Below are 17,318 nucleotides of genomic sequence, written 5' to 3' on the forward strand. Positions count from 1 at the left end.
TACAAGTTTAATTTTACTCCCCTATGACAGGTGGTTAGGATTTTCTTCTATAATTTTCATGGTACTCGTTTAACTTTAATTTTATTCACAAATCAAATACCATCTTTGGTAATCAGGCTGCACTGAGATTTAATCTTCTCCTCCACAACCCTCCTTCTCCAGGCAGCTGTGTCCCTATTAGAGCACAAAGTATCCTAGAAAATTAAAAGGAATGGGGCGGGGCACGGTGGCTCACACCTGTAATCCCAGGCCGAGGGAGGCCAAGGCAGGCAGATCACCTGAGGTCAGGAGTTCGAGATTACCCTGGCCAACATGGTGAAACCCCGTCTTTACTAAAAATACAAAAATTAGCCAGGCATGGTGGCAGGTGCCTATAATCCCAGCTACTTGGGAGGCTGAGGCAGGAGAATCACTTGAACCCGGGAGGCGGAGGTTGCAGTGAGCCGAGATCACGCCATTGAAGCAGAGGTTGCAGTGAGCCGAAATTGTGCCATTGCACTCCAGCCTGGGGCACAAGAGCAAGACTTAGTCTCAAAAAAAAAAAAAAAAAAGTAATGTGTGGTAAGTTTATTTAAAGACTCCTGGATGAGGAAGACAGTTTGTGAAGAGCCTTCCGATAACCTAAGATAAGGACATCTTTAACAGAATTTGGAAATATCAGTAAATACGTATTTTGCTCGCAGTTTAATTTTAAAATAATGGATCCCAAGTTTAGCATTATATCCATGATACACCACTGAAGACTGAATTCATGAAGATTGTATTTATATAGAAACAAAGTCTCCAGTGTGTCCATCTCTCCTGAATCAACCACAAGTGCTGTATCATAACTAAAGTACACTTATCCACAAACAATAAACTTTAAAAAATAAAGCCATTCAAAAGAATTACTCAACTAGAAGAAGGAATATATTTTAAATACTTACAATTTCTTTAAGATAGCTAGGAATTCTTCAAATTTCTCTGTGGCTCTTTTTGGTCTATATAAAATATGGCCACCATGTGCTCTCTGAACATGGACAGCTATATTGTGAGAATCATCAGGTTGTTGATGTTGACTTTCCTCTTTGCCTTCATTGAGTTCCCTGAACAAGAAAATGTAGTATTTTATGCTGTTGTATACTGCACAAAAATCATTTACAGGGACTTTTACTATATTGCAGGAGTATAAATGCACTGTTTTGAGAAAAGTTGGCATTTTAAGAACATATTCTTTTTAAATGCATTAGAATGTTTCAATCACCATAGTACAGTTATATATGTCATTCTGTTAAATGTAGAACTTAGAATATGTGGAATATTTTCAATGTATAGAATTTGATTACATGTATTATAACTGTCCTGAGCAATTGAAACACCTTTCATAATATATTAGGCTTATGTAATTTAGGAAAATATTTCAAGTCAATGGCTAACATCCTTTATACTCACACATTTGTTTTTCAGTGTTTTTTTTTAGCACCAAGGATACAATTATATTATTTAACTTTTATTTACCACTGGTAATCTATAAACATCTTGGAAGATAGCCACCATATCTTATATTTGTGCTATGGTATGTTATACACCTAAGTCCCTAAGAGATGTACAAATAAATGACCATTTTCCATTCATATTTCTAGAATTAAGCATTTCTATTAAAAGGTCATTGAAAACTTATAGGTGAGAAATCCAACAAGTGCTGTCTGTGTTTAAGAAAAAAATAGTAAGGCAGGTTGCAGAAATGAATCTGGATTACATTTTGATAACAGACCTTTAATTATACATATAGGAAGATTAAAAATTAAATATATTATGTGGAATCATAACAGCAATACTAAATTATCACATTAACATATAACTTGTTGCATTCTTAAATGTGCTGGCTACTCTGCTAACCATTATATATGCACATCATCCCATTAACACTAACCATGTGACACGGTTTGGCTGTGTCCCCACCCAAATCTCATCTTGAATTGTAGCTCCCATAATTCCCATGTATCACAAGAGGGACCTAGTGGGAGATAATGGAATCATGGGGGCAGATCTTTCCTGGACTGCTCTCATGATAGTGAGTAAGTCTCACAAGATCTGATGGCTTTATAAAGGAGAGTTCTCCTACACAAGCTCTCTATTTGCCTGCTCCCATGTAAGACATAACTTTGCTCATTTGCCTTTGAACATGATTGTGAGGCCTCCCCAGCCACGTGGAACTGTGAGTCTATTAAACCTCTTTCCTTTATAAATTACCCAGTTTTTGGTATGTCTTTATTAGCAGTGTAAGAACAGATGAATACAGTAAATTGGTACCAGTAAAGTGTGAAAGTGACTTTGGAACTGGGTAACAGGCAGAGATTGCAACAGTTTGGAAGGCTCAGAAGAAGACAGGAGGATGTGGGAAATTTTGTAACTTCCTAGTGACTTGTCGAATGGCTTTGACCAAAATGCTGATAGTGACATGGGCAAAAAAGTCTAGGCTGAGTTGGTCTCAGACGGAGATGAGGAACTTGTCAGAAACTTAAATAAAGGTGACTCTTGCTATGTTTTAGCAGAGACTGGCAGCATTTTGCACCTGCCCTAGAGATCTGTGGCACTTTGAACTTGAGGGAGATGATTTAGGGTATCTAGCAGAAGAAATTTCTAAGATGCAAAGTGTTTAAGAGTGATTTGGGTGCCATTAAATGCATTGAGCTTTATGTATTCACAAAGATATGGTTTGGAATTGGAACTTATGTTTAAAAGGGAAGCAGAGCATAAAAGTTCAGAAAATTTGCAGCCTGAAAATGCAGTAGAAAAGAAAAACCTATTTTTTGAGGAGAAATTCAAGCTGGCTGCAGAAATTTGCATAAGCAACAAAGTGCCAAATGTTACTCTTCAAGACAATGGGGAAAATGTCTCCAGGCCATGTCAGAGATCTTCATGGCAGCCCCCACCATCACAAGCCACAAGGCCTAGGAGGAAAAAATGGTTTCATGGGTCTCGCCCAGAGCCTTGCTGCTTTGTGCAGTCTCAGGACTTGGTGCCCTGTGTCCCAGCCATGGCCAAAAGGGGCCAACGTAGAGGCCAGACCGTTGCTTCAGAGGGTGCAAGTTTACACATGGTGTTGAGCCTGCAAGTGCACAGAAGTCAAAAATTGAGGTTTGGGAACCTCTGCCTAGATTCAGAGTCTCATAGGCAGAAGGGACCTGCCTTGTCTCAGATGAGACTTTTGACTGTGGACTTTTGAGTTAATGCTGAAATGAGTTAAGACTTTGGGGGACTGTTGGGAAGGTACAATTGGTTTTGAAATGGGAGGACATGAGATTTTGGAGGGGCCAGGGTCAGAATGATATGGTTTAGCTGTGTCCCTACCCAAATCCCATCTTGAATTGTAGCTCCTTAATTCCCACGTGTTGTGGGAGGGACCCAGTGGGAGGTAACTGAATCATGGGGACAGGTCTTTCCCATGCTGTTCTCAGGATAGTAAGTCTCATGAGATCTGATGGTTTTATAAAGGACAGTTCCCCTACACAAGCTCTGTCTTTGCCTGCTGCCATGTAAGATATGATTTTGCCCCTCCTCCACCTTCTACCATGATTTCGAGGCCTACCCCAGCCATGTGGAACTGTTAGTCAACTAAAACTCTTTCCTTTATAAATTACTCAGTCTCAGGTATATCTTTATTAGCAGTATGAGAACAGATGAATACACAATACACCATGTGAGTAGGCAATATTATCCTCAGTTTATAAAATAAGGAAATTGTAACTAAAAGAGTTTATATAAATTTTCTAAACTCTCACAGCTAGTAGAGCTGGAAAGACTTTTTTCATCCTTCTGCTTTTCACAATTACCTGTACCTTTGAATTTTTAATAAAACTTGATATTGGGTAAACTCTGATTCTTGTAAGTCTAATTTGGTAACCTAATTCTTTACATTATTCTCAATCCCTATAGTTTTTTTTGTTGTTGTTGTTGTTGTTGTTTTTGAGATGGAGTCTTGCTCTGTCACCCAGGCTGGAGTGCAGTGGTGTGATCTCAGCTCACTGCAAGCTCTGCCTCCTGGGTTCACACCATTCTCCTGCCTCAGCCTCCTGAGTAGCTGGGACTACAGGTGCCTACCACCACACCCGGCTAATTTTTTTTTTTTGTATTTTTAGTAGAGATGGGGTTTCACAGTGTTAGCCAGAATGGTCTTGTTCTCCTGACCTCGTGATCTACCCACCTCTGCCTCTCAAAGTGCTGGGATTACAGGTGTGAGCCACTGCGCCAGGCCTCAATCTGTATAGATTTTTTTCCAAACAATTTCTACGTGTTCCATGATAAGATTTTTCCAAAATACATAACATTTGTATTATCATGTTACTTGTATATGTGTGATAATATTTCTGTACCTAATGTAATTAGGAGTTTTTAATTTTATAATTTGAATGATCACTGTGGTTGCATAGAAAAACTGTTTTTCCCTTTTTCTTTAGTAATAAGCTACATTACTTAGCTCTTCCTTTTCAGTTGGCTATCTTAAGGATTTTTCAGGTAGTAATAAAAAGAGGCACAGATTAGAGGCAACAAATTAGAAAGAAATATATTGCTTTAAATGCATTTGTTTTTTGAGAAGAGATCTTTGTCACCCAAGATGGAGTGCAATGACATGATCTCAGCTCACTGCAACCTCTGCTTCCCAGTTCATGCAATCCTCCCACCTCACCCTCCCAAGTAGCTGGTATTACAGGTGCAAACCACCAATGCCCAGCTAATTTTTTTTTAAGAGATGGTTTTTACCATGTTGGCCAGGCTGGTCTCAAACTCCTGAGCTCAAAGTGATCCACTCCTGCCTCGACCTCCCAAAGTGCTAGGATTACAGGCATGAGTCACTACCCTCAGCCCCAAATGCATGTTTTTTAAAAAAGAAAAGCTGATAATTCATGAGCTAAGATTCGATCTCAAAAAATGAGAAAAAAAGTAAGTTATACTCAAAATAAGGAAATATATAATAAAGGAGAAAAATTGTTAGGGTAATAAAACCAAAATTTAGTTATTTAGAAATCTAATAAACTTGCAAAAATAATGTCTAATAAATTTGGCAAAAAATTTTTGAGAAAACAGAAAAGGCAGACATCAGAAATGGAAAAGGAGACTTCGTCACAGATCCCACAGACAGAAAAAGATAGAAAGATTATATTATGAAAACTTCATGCCAATAAATTTGAAAATTTAGATGAACACTTACAAAACTCCAAATTACCAAACTGACACAAGTAGAAATATAAAATTTTAATTGTTCAAATATTTTAAAGAAACAACTAAGAACCTTCCTACAAAGAAAACTCCTTGCCAAAATGGTCCTATTGGTGAATTCTAACAAACTCTTCATAAATAAACCCAGCCGGGCACGTTGGCTCATGCCTGTAATCCCAGCACTTTGGGAGGCCAAGGCAGGTGGATTACGAGGTCAGGAGATCAAGACCACCCTAGCTAACTCAGTGAAATCCTGTCTCTACTAAAAATACAAAAAAATTAGCCAGGCATGGTGGTGGGCGCCTGTAGTCCCAGCTACTTGGGAGGCTGAGGCAGGTGAATGGTGTGAACCCAGGAGGCGGAGCTTGCAGTGAGCTGAGATCACGCCACTGCACTCCAGCTTGGGCAACAAAGTGAGACTCTGTCTCAAAATAAACAAACAAACAAACAAACCCAAATGCTTCCAGAAAAATACAAAAGTCATATGTAGTTTCCAGCTAGTTTTATGATGCCAGCCTAGCCTTTATATCAATAGCAGGAAAGGAAATTACCAGAAAGGAAGATTACAAGCCAGTGTCACTGATTATAGATGCAAAATTTCTAAACAAAATATTTACACTAAATCCAGGGATAATTTTAAAAGATAACAAAGCCTAGGCTATTTGGGAATATATCAGGAATACTATTCCAGGATTGTTATTTAACCCATTAACAAAGTACGGGAGGAAAAAATAATAGGTATCTAAAAAAACACCTCATATGGTTCAATATCCATTTGTAATACAAACTGTTAGCAAACTAGAAATAGAAATGAAACTTAATATGACAAAATTATTTACGCAAAATACAGCAAATATTATACTGAGGGTGAAATTTTGAAAACTTTGCCCCTGGAATCAGAAACGTCATGGATATTGCTTTAATTGATTCAACATTCTAGTGAAGGTCCTAAGCATTAAAATTAAAATAACTACAAATGTAAGAATTGGAAAGGACAAGTAAAGCTGTTATTTTTTGCAGATGACATGATCTTATACATGGAATATCCAAAAGAATCCACAGAAATTATAACTGACAATAAAATTGGTATAAAAGTTCAATATACAAAAATCAGCCATACTTCTGTCGTTATCTTCCTTACATATGAATGCACGAAGGCACTGATAGAAGAATCAGTTCCATAAATATGTAATTTAAAGCTGTTAAAAATATGAAAATTTATGTGTGTTGTGAAAAATAATCATAGGTACCATTACAATATAAAAATGGGGGACCTACTTTGCTTGCCAGGAAAAGATTTTATCTCTCAGGGATAGAAGGATTTAAGCTGAGACATAAAATAAAGAAAAGAAGCTAGACAAAGAATATTCCAGGGAGAAGGTATCAGGCATTCTCCTGTAAAATAAACTTCTATAGATACTAAATTTTTGTTTAAAAATGTTTTTATCCTGTCAAGTAGCCACTGTACAATGTATGAATAGACTATGAATCTGTTCATGCATTTTGGCATAACATCCAATTATTTATGGATTTTTATTCCAGGTAAATAATAGAGATACATAAAATAATGTACACAATTGTATTGTTACACTATAGAACTAGTAATTAAAAAGGCAATTTTTCCTTTCTCTGATGTTGACATTTTAAGGTTTTTGGCATTGTTTATATTAATTATTAAACAAATAAAAAAGAATATTCATAATATATTGCAGGTTAAAGAGTAACAAAAATGAATCTTAATGTACCCACCCAGGTTTTTAAAAACAGAACCTTACCAGCTACTGTACAACTATTTCTCTAGGTGACATGTCCCTCATTCCAAAATAAGTAACCACTATCCTGAATTTTGTTTCTAGTATTCTCTTGGTTTTCATTACAGATTTATCAAAGATATATGTATTCATTTAAAAAGATTATTTTAGTTTTTTATATTTTAAACTTTATAGAAATGAAATGATTCTTACGGATTCTGTAACTTGCTTTTCTTGTTGTATTCAACATTGAGTACATGAGATTTAATGACTAATTCATTAATTTTACTGCTTTATGAGATTTCATTATATGTGTGTACCATAAAGGCTTTGGGGGGAGTTTGTGTGTTTTGTTTTTTCATTTTTCTAGTCTGTAGGAAATTGGATTTTTGTAAAGTTTGTTTTTTGTTTTGTATACAAACTTGGCTACTATGACCAGTCTTATATAAGTAAGACTTCTCCAAGAGATGCCTAAGATTAAAAGGCTATTCCCGAAACTAGGATACGGAGAGCCTCAGAAATTATAGACTCCAAAATTGGGGGGGATATCCTTCCTATTTATATGATAAGAAGTGAGGACAAAAGGCATCACTCCTCCAACGCTGCAGATCCCTTCCCTCCCTCAGGGTATGGCCCTCCACTCCGACCTTTCTCCGTCCTCTTTGTGGTCTAAGAGGAAAGGCAAGGGTGCAGGTTTTCAAGAATGTGTCAGTAAGGGCCACTAAATACAACCTTCCTCCGTCCTCTTTGTGGTCTAGGAGGAAAACAAGTGTTTCCGCTGCTGCTTCGGTGAGCACAGCTATTGCGAACAGCAGGGTCCAGGGACCATTGCAGGTTATTGGGCGGGGAAGAAAAAAAAAAAACAGAACAAAACCATAGGCGGTTTTTTCTTTCAGATGGGAAACACTCAGGCATCAAGAAGCTCACCCTTGAAATGAAACCACTGGGACCAATTTGACCCTCAAACCCTGAAAAAGAAGCTGCTTATTTTTTTTCTGCACTATGGCCTGGCCCCAATATTCTCTCTCTGATGGAAAAAAGTGGCCACCTAAGGGAAGTATAAATTACAACTATCCTGCAGCTTGACCTTTTCTGTAAGAGGGAAGGCAAATGGAGTGAAATACCTTATGTCCAAGCTTTCCTTTCACTGAAGGATAATCCACAACTATGCAAAGTTTGCAACCTACATCCCACAGGAGGAGCTCTCAGCTTACCTTCATATCCTAGCCTCCCTACAGCTCACTTTCCTGTTAGTGATAAGCCTCCTCTAATCTCCCCCATCCAGAAGGAAACAAGCAAAGAAATCTCCAAGGGACCAAAAAACCCCCTGGACTATTGGTTATGTCCCCTTCAAGCTGTAGGGGGAGAGGAATTTGGTCCAACATGGGTACATGTCCCTTTCTCCCTCTCTGACTTAAAGCAGATCAAGGTAGACCTGGGGAAGTTTTCAGATAATCCTGATAGGGATATAGATGTCCTACAGCGTCTAGGGCAAACCTTCAACCTCACCTGGAGAGGTGTCATGCTATTATTAGATCAAACCCTGGCCTTTAATGAAAAGAATGCGGCTTTAGCTGCAGCCTGAGGGTTTGGAGATACCTGGTATCTTACTCAAGTAAATGATAGAATGACAGCCAAAGAAAGGGACAAATTCCCTACTAGTCAGCAAGCTGTCCCCAGTATGGATCCCCATTGGGACCTAGACTCAGATCATGGGGACTGGAGTCTCAAACATCTGTTGACCCACATTCTAGAAGGACTAAGGAGAATTAGGAAAAAGCCCATGAATTAGTCAATGATGTCCACCATAATTCAGGGAAAGGAAGAAAATCCTACCGCTTTCCTCAAGCAGCTATGGGAGGCCTTAATAAAATATACTCCCCTGTCACCCAACTCCCTTGAGGGTCAGTTGATCCTAAAAGATAAATTTATTACCCAATCAGCCGCAGATACCAGGAGAAAGCTCCAAAAGCTAGTCTTGGGCCCTGAACAAAATTTGGAGGCATTATTAAACCTGGCAACCTTGGTGTTCTATAATAGGGACCAAGAGGAAGGAACAGGCTGAAAAGGAAAAGCGAGATAAGAGAAAGGCCACAGCCTTAGTCACAGCCCTCAGACAAACAAATCTTTGTGGTTCAGAAAGGACAGAAAATGGAGTAGGCCCATCAGCCAGTAGGGCTTGTTATCAGTGTGGTTTGCAAGGACACGTTAAAAAAAATTCTGCAATGAGAAACAAGCCACCCCCTCGCTCATGTCCACTATGCCGAGGCAATCACTGGAAGGTGCACAGCCCAAGAGGACAAAGGTTCTCTGGGCCAGAAGCCCCCAACCAGATGATCCAACAACAGGACTGAGGGTCCCCAGGGCAAGAGCCAGCTCATGTCATCACCCTCACTGAGTCCTGGGTAAGTTTAACCATTGAGGGCCAGGAAATTGACTTCTTCCTGGACACTGGCGTGGCCTTCTCAATGTTAATCTTCTGCCCTGGATGTTGTCCTCAAGGTCCGTTACCATCTGAGGAATCCTGGGACAGCCTGTAACCAGGTATTTCTCCCACCTCCTCAGTTGTAAGGAGACTTTGCTCTTTTCACATGCCTTTCTTATTATGCCTGAAAGTCCCACACCCTTATTAGGGAGGAACATATTAGCCAAAGCTGGAGCTATTACCTACATGAATATGGGGAACAAGTTACCCATTTGTTGTCCCCTACTTGACGAGGGAAACAACCCTCAAGTCTAGGACTTGAAAGGACAATTCAGAAGGGCAAAAAATGCCCACCCAGTCCAAATCAGACTAAAAGACCCCACCACTTTTCCTTATCAAAGGCAATATCCCTTAAGGCCTGAAGCTCATACAGGATTACAGGATATTGTTAAACATTTAAAAGCTCAAGGCTTAGTAAGAAAATGCAGGAGTCCCTGCAACACCCCAATTCTAGGAGAACAAAAACTGAACAGTCAGTGGAGACTAGTGCAAAATCATAGACTCATCAATGAGGCAGTAATTCTTGTATATCCAGCTGTACCCAACCCCTATAACCTGCTCTCTCAAATACCAGAGGAAGCAGAATGGTGCACTGTTCTGGACCTCAGGGATGCCTTCTTCTGTATCCCCTGCACTCTGACTCCCAGTTTCCCTTTGCCTTTGGGATCCCACAGACCACATATCCCAACTTACGTGGACGGTCTTGTCCCAAGGGTTTAGGGATAGCCCTCATGTGTTTGGTCACACACTGGCCTAAGATCTAGGCCATTTCTCAAGTCCAGGCACTCTGGTCCTTCAGTATGTGGATGAATTACTTTTGGCTACCAGTTCAGAAGCCTCCTGCAAGCAGGCTACTTTAGATCTCTTGACCTTTCTAGCTAATCAAGGGTACAAGGCATCTAAATCAAAGGCCCAGCTCTGCCTACAACACATCAAATATGTAGGCCTAATCTTAGCCAGAGGAAGCAGGGACCTCAACAAAGAACAAATACAGCCTATACTGGCTTGTCCTTGCTGTAAGACATTAAAACAGTTGCGGGGGTTCTTTGGGATCACCGGCTTTTGCCTATTGTGGATCCCTGGATACAGCGAGACGGCCAGGCCACTCTATAATCAAGGAGACCCAGAGGGCAAATACTCATCTAGTAGAATGGGAACCAGAGGTAGAAACAGCCTTCAAAACCTTAAAGCAGGCCCTAGTACAAGCTCCAGCCTTAAGCCTTCCCACAGGACAAAACATCTCTTTATATGTCACAGACAGAGCGGGAATAGCTCTTGGAGTCCTTACTCAGACTCGCGTGACAACCTCACAACCAGTTGCATACCTAAGTAAGGAAATTGATGTAGTGGCAAACGGCCTCTCTGTTTACAGATAGTTGCAGGAGTGGCCATCTTAGTATCAAAGGCTAACAAAATAATACAAGGAAAGGATCTCACTGTCTAGACTACTCATGATGTAAATGGCATACTAGTTGCCAAAGGAAATTTATGGCTATCAGACAACTGCCTGCTTAGATACCAAGCACTACTCCTTGAGGGACCGATGCTTCAAATTCACACGTGTGCAGCCTTCAACCCTGCTATTTTTCTCCCAGAGGATGGGGAACCAATTGAGCAAGACTACCAACAAATTGTCGCCCAGATTTATGCTACTGGAGAGAATCTTAGAAGTCCCTTTAGCTAATCCTGACCTTAACCTCTATACCAATGGAAGTTCATTTGTGGAGAATGGGATTAGAAGGGCAGGTTATGCCATAGTTAGTGATGTAACAGTACTTGAAAGTAAGCCTCTTCCCCCAGGCACCAGTGCCCAGTTAGCAGAACTACTGGTGCTTACCTGAACCTTAGAACTGAGAAGGGAAAAACGAATAAATGTGTCTACAGATAGCAAGTAGGCTTCTCTAATCCTACATGCCCATGCTGCAATATGGAAAGAAACGGAGTTCTTTACCTCTTAGGGAACCCCCTTTAAATACTACAAAGAAATCATGGAGTTATTGCACGCAGTGCAAAAACCCAAAGAGGTGGCAGTCTTACACTGCCAAAGCCATCAAGAAGGTGAAGGAGAAAAGGCAGAAGAAAACCATCGGGCAGATGCTGATGCCAAAATTGCTGCCAGTCAGAACCCCCCATTAGAAATACCTATGGAAGGATCCTTGGTATGGAACAACCCTCTCCAAGAGATTAAGCCCCAGTATTCCCTGACTGAAACAGAATGGGGACTTTCACAGGGGGATAGTTTTTTCCCCTCAGGGTGGTTAACGACAGAAGAGGGAAAGGTACTCATACCCAAAGCCAGCCAGTGGAAAATACTTAAGACCCTCCACCAAACTTTTCATATGGGTATTGAGAACATTCATCAAATGGCCAAATCCCTATTTACAGGGCCAAATATCCTACAAATCATCTGACAAGTAGTCAAAGCCTGTGACGTGTGCCAAAAGAATAAACCCTTGGTCCATGGTAAGTCCCCTCTAGGGGAACAAAAAATAGGGCACTATCCCGGAGACAACTGGCAATGAGGCTTCGCTCATATGCCTAAGTCAAGGGAATTTTAAGTTGTTGGTCTGTGTTGATATCTTCACAAATTGGATAGAAGCCTGCAAAGAGAAGGCTCAGGAAGTGGTTAAAGTCCTAATTCATGAAATAATTCCTAGATTTTGGCTTCCCCAAAGCTTACAAAGTGACAATGGTCTGGCTTTTAAAGTCATGGTAACTCAGGGAATTTCCAGGGCGCTAGGGATACAATATAACCTTCACTGTGCCTGGAGGCCACAATCCTCAGGGAAGGTCAAGAAGGCAAATGAAACACTCAAGAGGCACTTAAGGAAACTAACACAAGAAACTCATCTCCCATGTCCTATTCTCTTGCCCATGGCCTTGTTGAGCATCCGAAATTCTCTTCACAAAATGGGGGTAAGTCCATATGAAATGCTGTATGGACAACCTTTTCTCACAAATGACTTCCTAGTTGATCAGGAAACAGCCAACTTGGTCAAGGATATAACTTCTTTGGCAAGATATCAACAAAACCTTAAAACCCTACCTGAAGGATGTCAGAGACAAGGGAACAGAGTTGTTCCAACCAGGAGATCTAGTGTTGGTCAAGTCCCTTCCCTCTACCTCCCCATCTATGGATTACTTGTGGGAAGGACCATACTCAGTAATCCTCTACTCCCACTGCAGTTAAGGTGGCAAGAGTGGAATCTTGGATTCAGCACACCCAAGTTAAACTTTGGACACCCCCTGAGGAACCTGCAAGACCATCAGCTCAGGAGTCCCAAGATCAGCCAGACCAGCCTTGATACACCTGTGAATTATTGGAGGACTTACGTCTCCTACTTCAGAAGGAAATATCCCAGACTCAAAAGGCTCCTACAGCTTATCCTGAGGAAAAACCCTTTCCTACTTAAAAAAGGTAAGTGAAAACCTATGTAATCTTTAATGCCTCTCCTTGCCCCTTTAATGGAATCCTTTTATTGTTTCATTACATTATTAAGCAGTATACTAACCACACTCTTTGCAGTAGGACTATATACTGTAGCTCCTGCCAGGACGAAAATCCTAATCACATCAACCTTTTTTACTGTCTTAACTTTCCAAGCCCCTTTATGCATCCACCACAACCTGTTACCAGGCCTGCCCCTGGGGCACCTACTGTCCCATCAATGTAATTACACCGTACAACTTCAAGCCCCAGCTGATCATAGTAACTTCGGAGTCACATAAACAGGTCCATTCAAACTGATTGTCTCCTTCTCAGGGCCCCCAAAAATCATCACCTCCTCCCTGCTTAACAGTCTGGGTTTTGTAATGGCAAACATACTTCCTGCATGACCATTCACCCCTGGACCCCCTGCAGCAGTGCCTCCCCCACTAATGAATGCCTTCTTATCCCCTCTTTCAGTTACTCTCTTGAATGGTTCCTAGTAAATACAAAACGGTTTTTTCTTCAATGGGAAAATAGAATGCAGGGAGCCACTCAGTTTGCTTCCAACACCCCTTTCCAGCTGCTCACCGGAGCTACCTTGGCAAGTACTCTAGGAGTACGGGAAAATGAAAACAACAAACTCACACACCTTTTTAACATACACAACCAGTTCTGTCTACCCAGCCAAGGCATATTCTTATGTGGAACTTCAGCCCATATCTTCCTCCTCACCAACTGGACAGGCACCTGAACCTTAGTCTTCCTAAGTCCCAACATTGATATTGCCCTGGGAAATCAGACCCTATCAGTGCCCCTCAAAGCTCAAGTCTATCGGTAGAGGGCCATACAACTAATACCCCTACTTACACAGTTAGGAATGGCCACTGCTACAGGAGCCAGAATACCCAGTTTATCTACTTCATTATCCTACTGCCACACACTCTCAAAGGATTTCTCAGTTTGTGGGAAATGACAGGGTCTGTCCTTACTCTGCAATCCCAGGTGGACTCTTTGGCAGCAGTGACTCTCCAAGACTGCTGGGGCCTGGACCTCCTCACTGCTGAGAGGGGAGTACTCTGTACCTTCTTAGGGGAAGAGTGTTGTTTTTACACCAACCAGTCAGGGATAATATGAGACCCACCTGGTGTTTACAGCAAAAGGCTTCTGAAATCAGACAATGCCTTTGAAACTCTGATACCAACCTCTGGAGTTGGGTGACATGGCTTCTCCCCTTTCTAGGTCCCGTGACAGCCATCTTGCTATTACTCCCCTTTAGGTCCTGTATTTTTAACCTCCTTGTCAAATTTGTTTCCCCCAGGATCAAGGCCATCAAGCTACAGATGGTCTTACAAGTGGAACGCTAAATGAGCTCAACTCATAAGTTCTACTGAGGACACCTGGACCGACCCACTGGCCCTTTGACTGGTCTAAAGAGTTCCCCTCTGGAGGATACTACAACTGCAGGGCCCCTTCTTCACCCCTATCCAGCAGGAAGTAGCTACAGCAGTCATTGCCCTGTTCTCAACAGCATTTGGGGTGTCCTCTTTAGAGGGGAGATTGAGAGGTGAGGCCAGCTGGACTTCCTGGGTCAAGTGGGGACTTGGAGAACTTTCCTGTCTTATGAGAGGATTGTAAAATGCACCAATTAGCGCTCTGTAAAACTCAGCAATCAGCGGGATTCTAAAAGTAGACAGTCACGGGGAGGATTGAAAAAAGCGCACTCTGATAGGACAGAAATGGAACATGGGAGGGGACAATAAGGGAATAAAAGCTGGTCACCCCAGCCAGCAGCAGAAACCCACTCGGGTTCCTTCCACCCTGTGGAAGCTTTGTCCTTTCACTCTTCACAATAAACCTTGTTACTGCTCCCTCTTTGGGTCCCTGCCATCTTTAAGAGCTGTAACACTCACTGCAAAGTTCCGTGGCTCCATTCTTGAAGTCAGCGAGACTATGAACCCACCAGCAGGAACCAACTCCAGACACAGGATTACAGGCGCCCTCTACCACACCTGGCTAATACTTTTTTTTTTTTTTTTTTTTTTTGTATTTTTTTTCAGTAGAGACGGTGTTTCACCATGTTAGCAAGGCTGGTTACAAACTCATGACCTCGAGTGATCCACCCACCTTGGCCTCCCAAAGTGCATATATTCTTGTATTATAGCTCTTGCAAACTTTTTTCCTTTATCAGTTCCCAAAGTCTTTCTTTACTGCCTTTACCCCCAATCCCACCATCACATAGAGACAGGCGCACACACACACACACACACACACACACACACTTTTTGGTAAGCCCATATATTTTACTGGGTAGTAATTAGAGCCAGTGTAATATACAGACTTTTTCTTAAGATGTTTGCTATAAGATTCTTCCATCATTTTTAAAAATAAAAACTGAAGTCAGCCTCACTCATAAAAATACTAATTAAATTCAGTCACACTAAGTACACTAAGTTAACTCCATCTGTTAAACTTAGCTTAATTATCACTAGTACCAAACGAGGGAAATAACTATGGGTAAATTCTCACTCCAGGATATAAGTTGGCAAATTCCAGGGTTTGTCTTGTGCTAACCAAGAGTGCTGACTTTGTCCCACACATTCCCAAACATATCCAAAGTTAAAATTGAGGAGTCCAAGGCAAGTTCCATCATAAACACTTGACAGTCAATATTGGAATCCTGTCATCTCTTACAATATAAGAAAGAAAATTTAAAGTTAGAGAGAGGTAAGCAATATTTCCCTGGTTTCTTCTAAATTAATGTCTGTGCCAAACTCAAGGTCTTCTCTTTTCATTTCCAAAAATGCAATAGAAAAATATACAGCTAAAAATCAACAGTTGGACTTACATGTATTCTTCAGGCTAAAGTAGCAATACATTTTCCAGAATATATGACAAGCTATAGAAACATGCAAGAAAGTCAACTCGTTCAGAGATGATTATTATTATACAGATTTACTTCCTAAGTACAAATTCAAATTAAAGAAGCAAATTAAAGAGTTGGGATATCTTAAGACAAGCTTTAATATATAGCAATATATTAATAAGCATTTATAAAATAATCATCAAATATCATGTTCCATCTTCACTCATAGCCTAAATTCCTTCTATTTATAATTCAATTCAGAAACATTTGAACTCCTAAGTCAGGCAAAAATATATTCATTGTCTTCACTGTCTCAGCTCCCAGGTATGAATCATTTCCATTTTCCACTTTAACCACTCTACTTTTTCCACCCACAGAACACTGCTGAATTAGTCACACACCTGGATAATTACAAATCTACATTATCTAATTTTAACGGATCTTTGATTTTGTTTAGCATTCCTAAATTAGCTATTTGTGGAGTTCCTACACCCTCATCTCGATGACTGTCATCTAGCTCGTTTTTCAACCCCGTTTCCACATTCTGTAGACAATTTGCCTTGGCTCAAATGCTCTCTACCTACAATTATTACTAATTGTTGAGAAATAATGAGAAAACATCGTTCTAGCCATTCAGGTATATGGTCACTCAAGCAAGACTTACAGAAAATGTGGCCTGTGAATTTTCAGAATTTCTTTTTCCTTTCATTGTAAGCTTCTCAAGTAGATTTTAGTCCCATAGTGCTAAGTAACGAATGGGGCATCTAATTGGGAAAATAGAAGCTCGAATTTAAGGACATAGGGAGGTACATTTCCTGCCACCAATAGTAACACAACCTGAAACTTACAAACTTTGAACTATATCATTTTGAATTGAATTTAATGGAACTTACTACTTTTAAATCAAAGATGGGCTTTTCTCCCTTCATTACATATGGTCATGCCAGCTGGGACTCGTTGGTCCCTTAGGGTCTTGATACGGTCCCATGGAAATCCATGAAAGTGTAAAGCTCTCCCTAAGATTTCAGCAGTTCCCCAGAAGATTCTGTTCTGATTCTGTCCTTCTAAGATTCTTCTTTAAATGCTCTCTTTATTCTATGGCTTGTTTACCCAGAAATGAATCCAACTTTTCCTAATATTTTCTCAACAAAACTGAACTAAATGAAAGCAACCATGCAGAGCACTTGAAATTAGAACTTACCAAATACTGAGGATATCCTAAAGAGATGTTGCATTGACGCAGGAGAATAGCGTCTGGAGGCAGGGAATCTACGGCCAATTTGTGCTGACTTCTTAAAAGAGAAAACACCAAAGGCTGGGGGGCGGGGAATCTGAGTCCAATTTGTGCTGACTTCCCAAAGCTGGGTCAAAAGGAAAACACCTGGGTCTAGGGGCAGGGATCCTAAGACCAATTAACACCAACTTCCAAAAGTTAAACTAAAAGGAAAAACCGCTCTCCCCATGCCCGAGTAGCAAGGATCAAAGGCTACTCTCCCTACAACCCTCCCTTCTACCATGTCTCAGATAGAAAGGGAAGGTGCCCTGGAATGGCTGTGGACCAAGCGGGGACCATCCCTTCATCTGCATAGG

General features: G+C 40.7%; 1 protein-coding gene across 1 annotated transcript in view; it reads right to left on the reverse strand.

Moving 5' to 3' along the window:
• Nucleotides 1–17,318, reverse strand: part of CNBD1 (cyclic nucleotide binding domain containing 1) — a 511,334-nt gene that overhangs the window by 441,824 nt on the left and 52,192 nt on the right. The window contains exon 4 of the mRNA XM_003268271.3: nucleotides 927–1,085. Coding sequence (XP_003268319.1) covers nucleotides 927–1,085 — 159 coding nt within the window. The remainder of the gene's footprint in view (nucleotides 1–926; nucleotides 1,086–17,318) is intronic.

The sequence above is a fragment of the Nomascus leucogenys genome, chromosome 16 (genome assembly GCF_006542625.1).
Source record: "Nomascus leucogenys isolate Asia chromosome 16, Asia_NLE_v1, whole genome shotgun sequence".
Lineage (NCBI taxonomy): Eukaryota > Metazoa > Chordata > Mammalia > Primates > Hylobatidae > Nomascus > Nomascus leucogenys.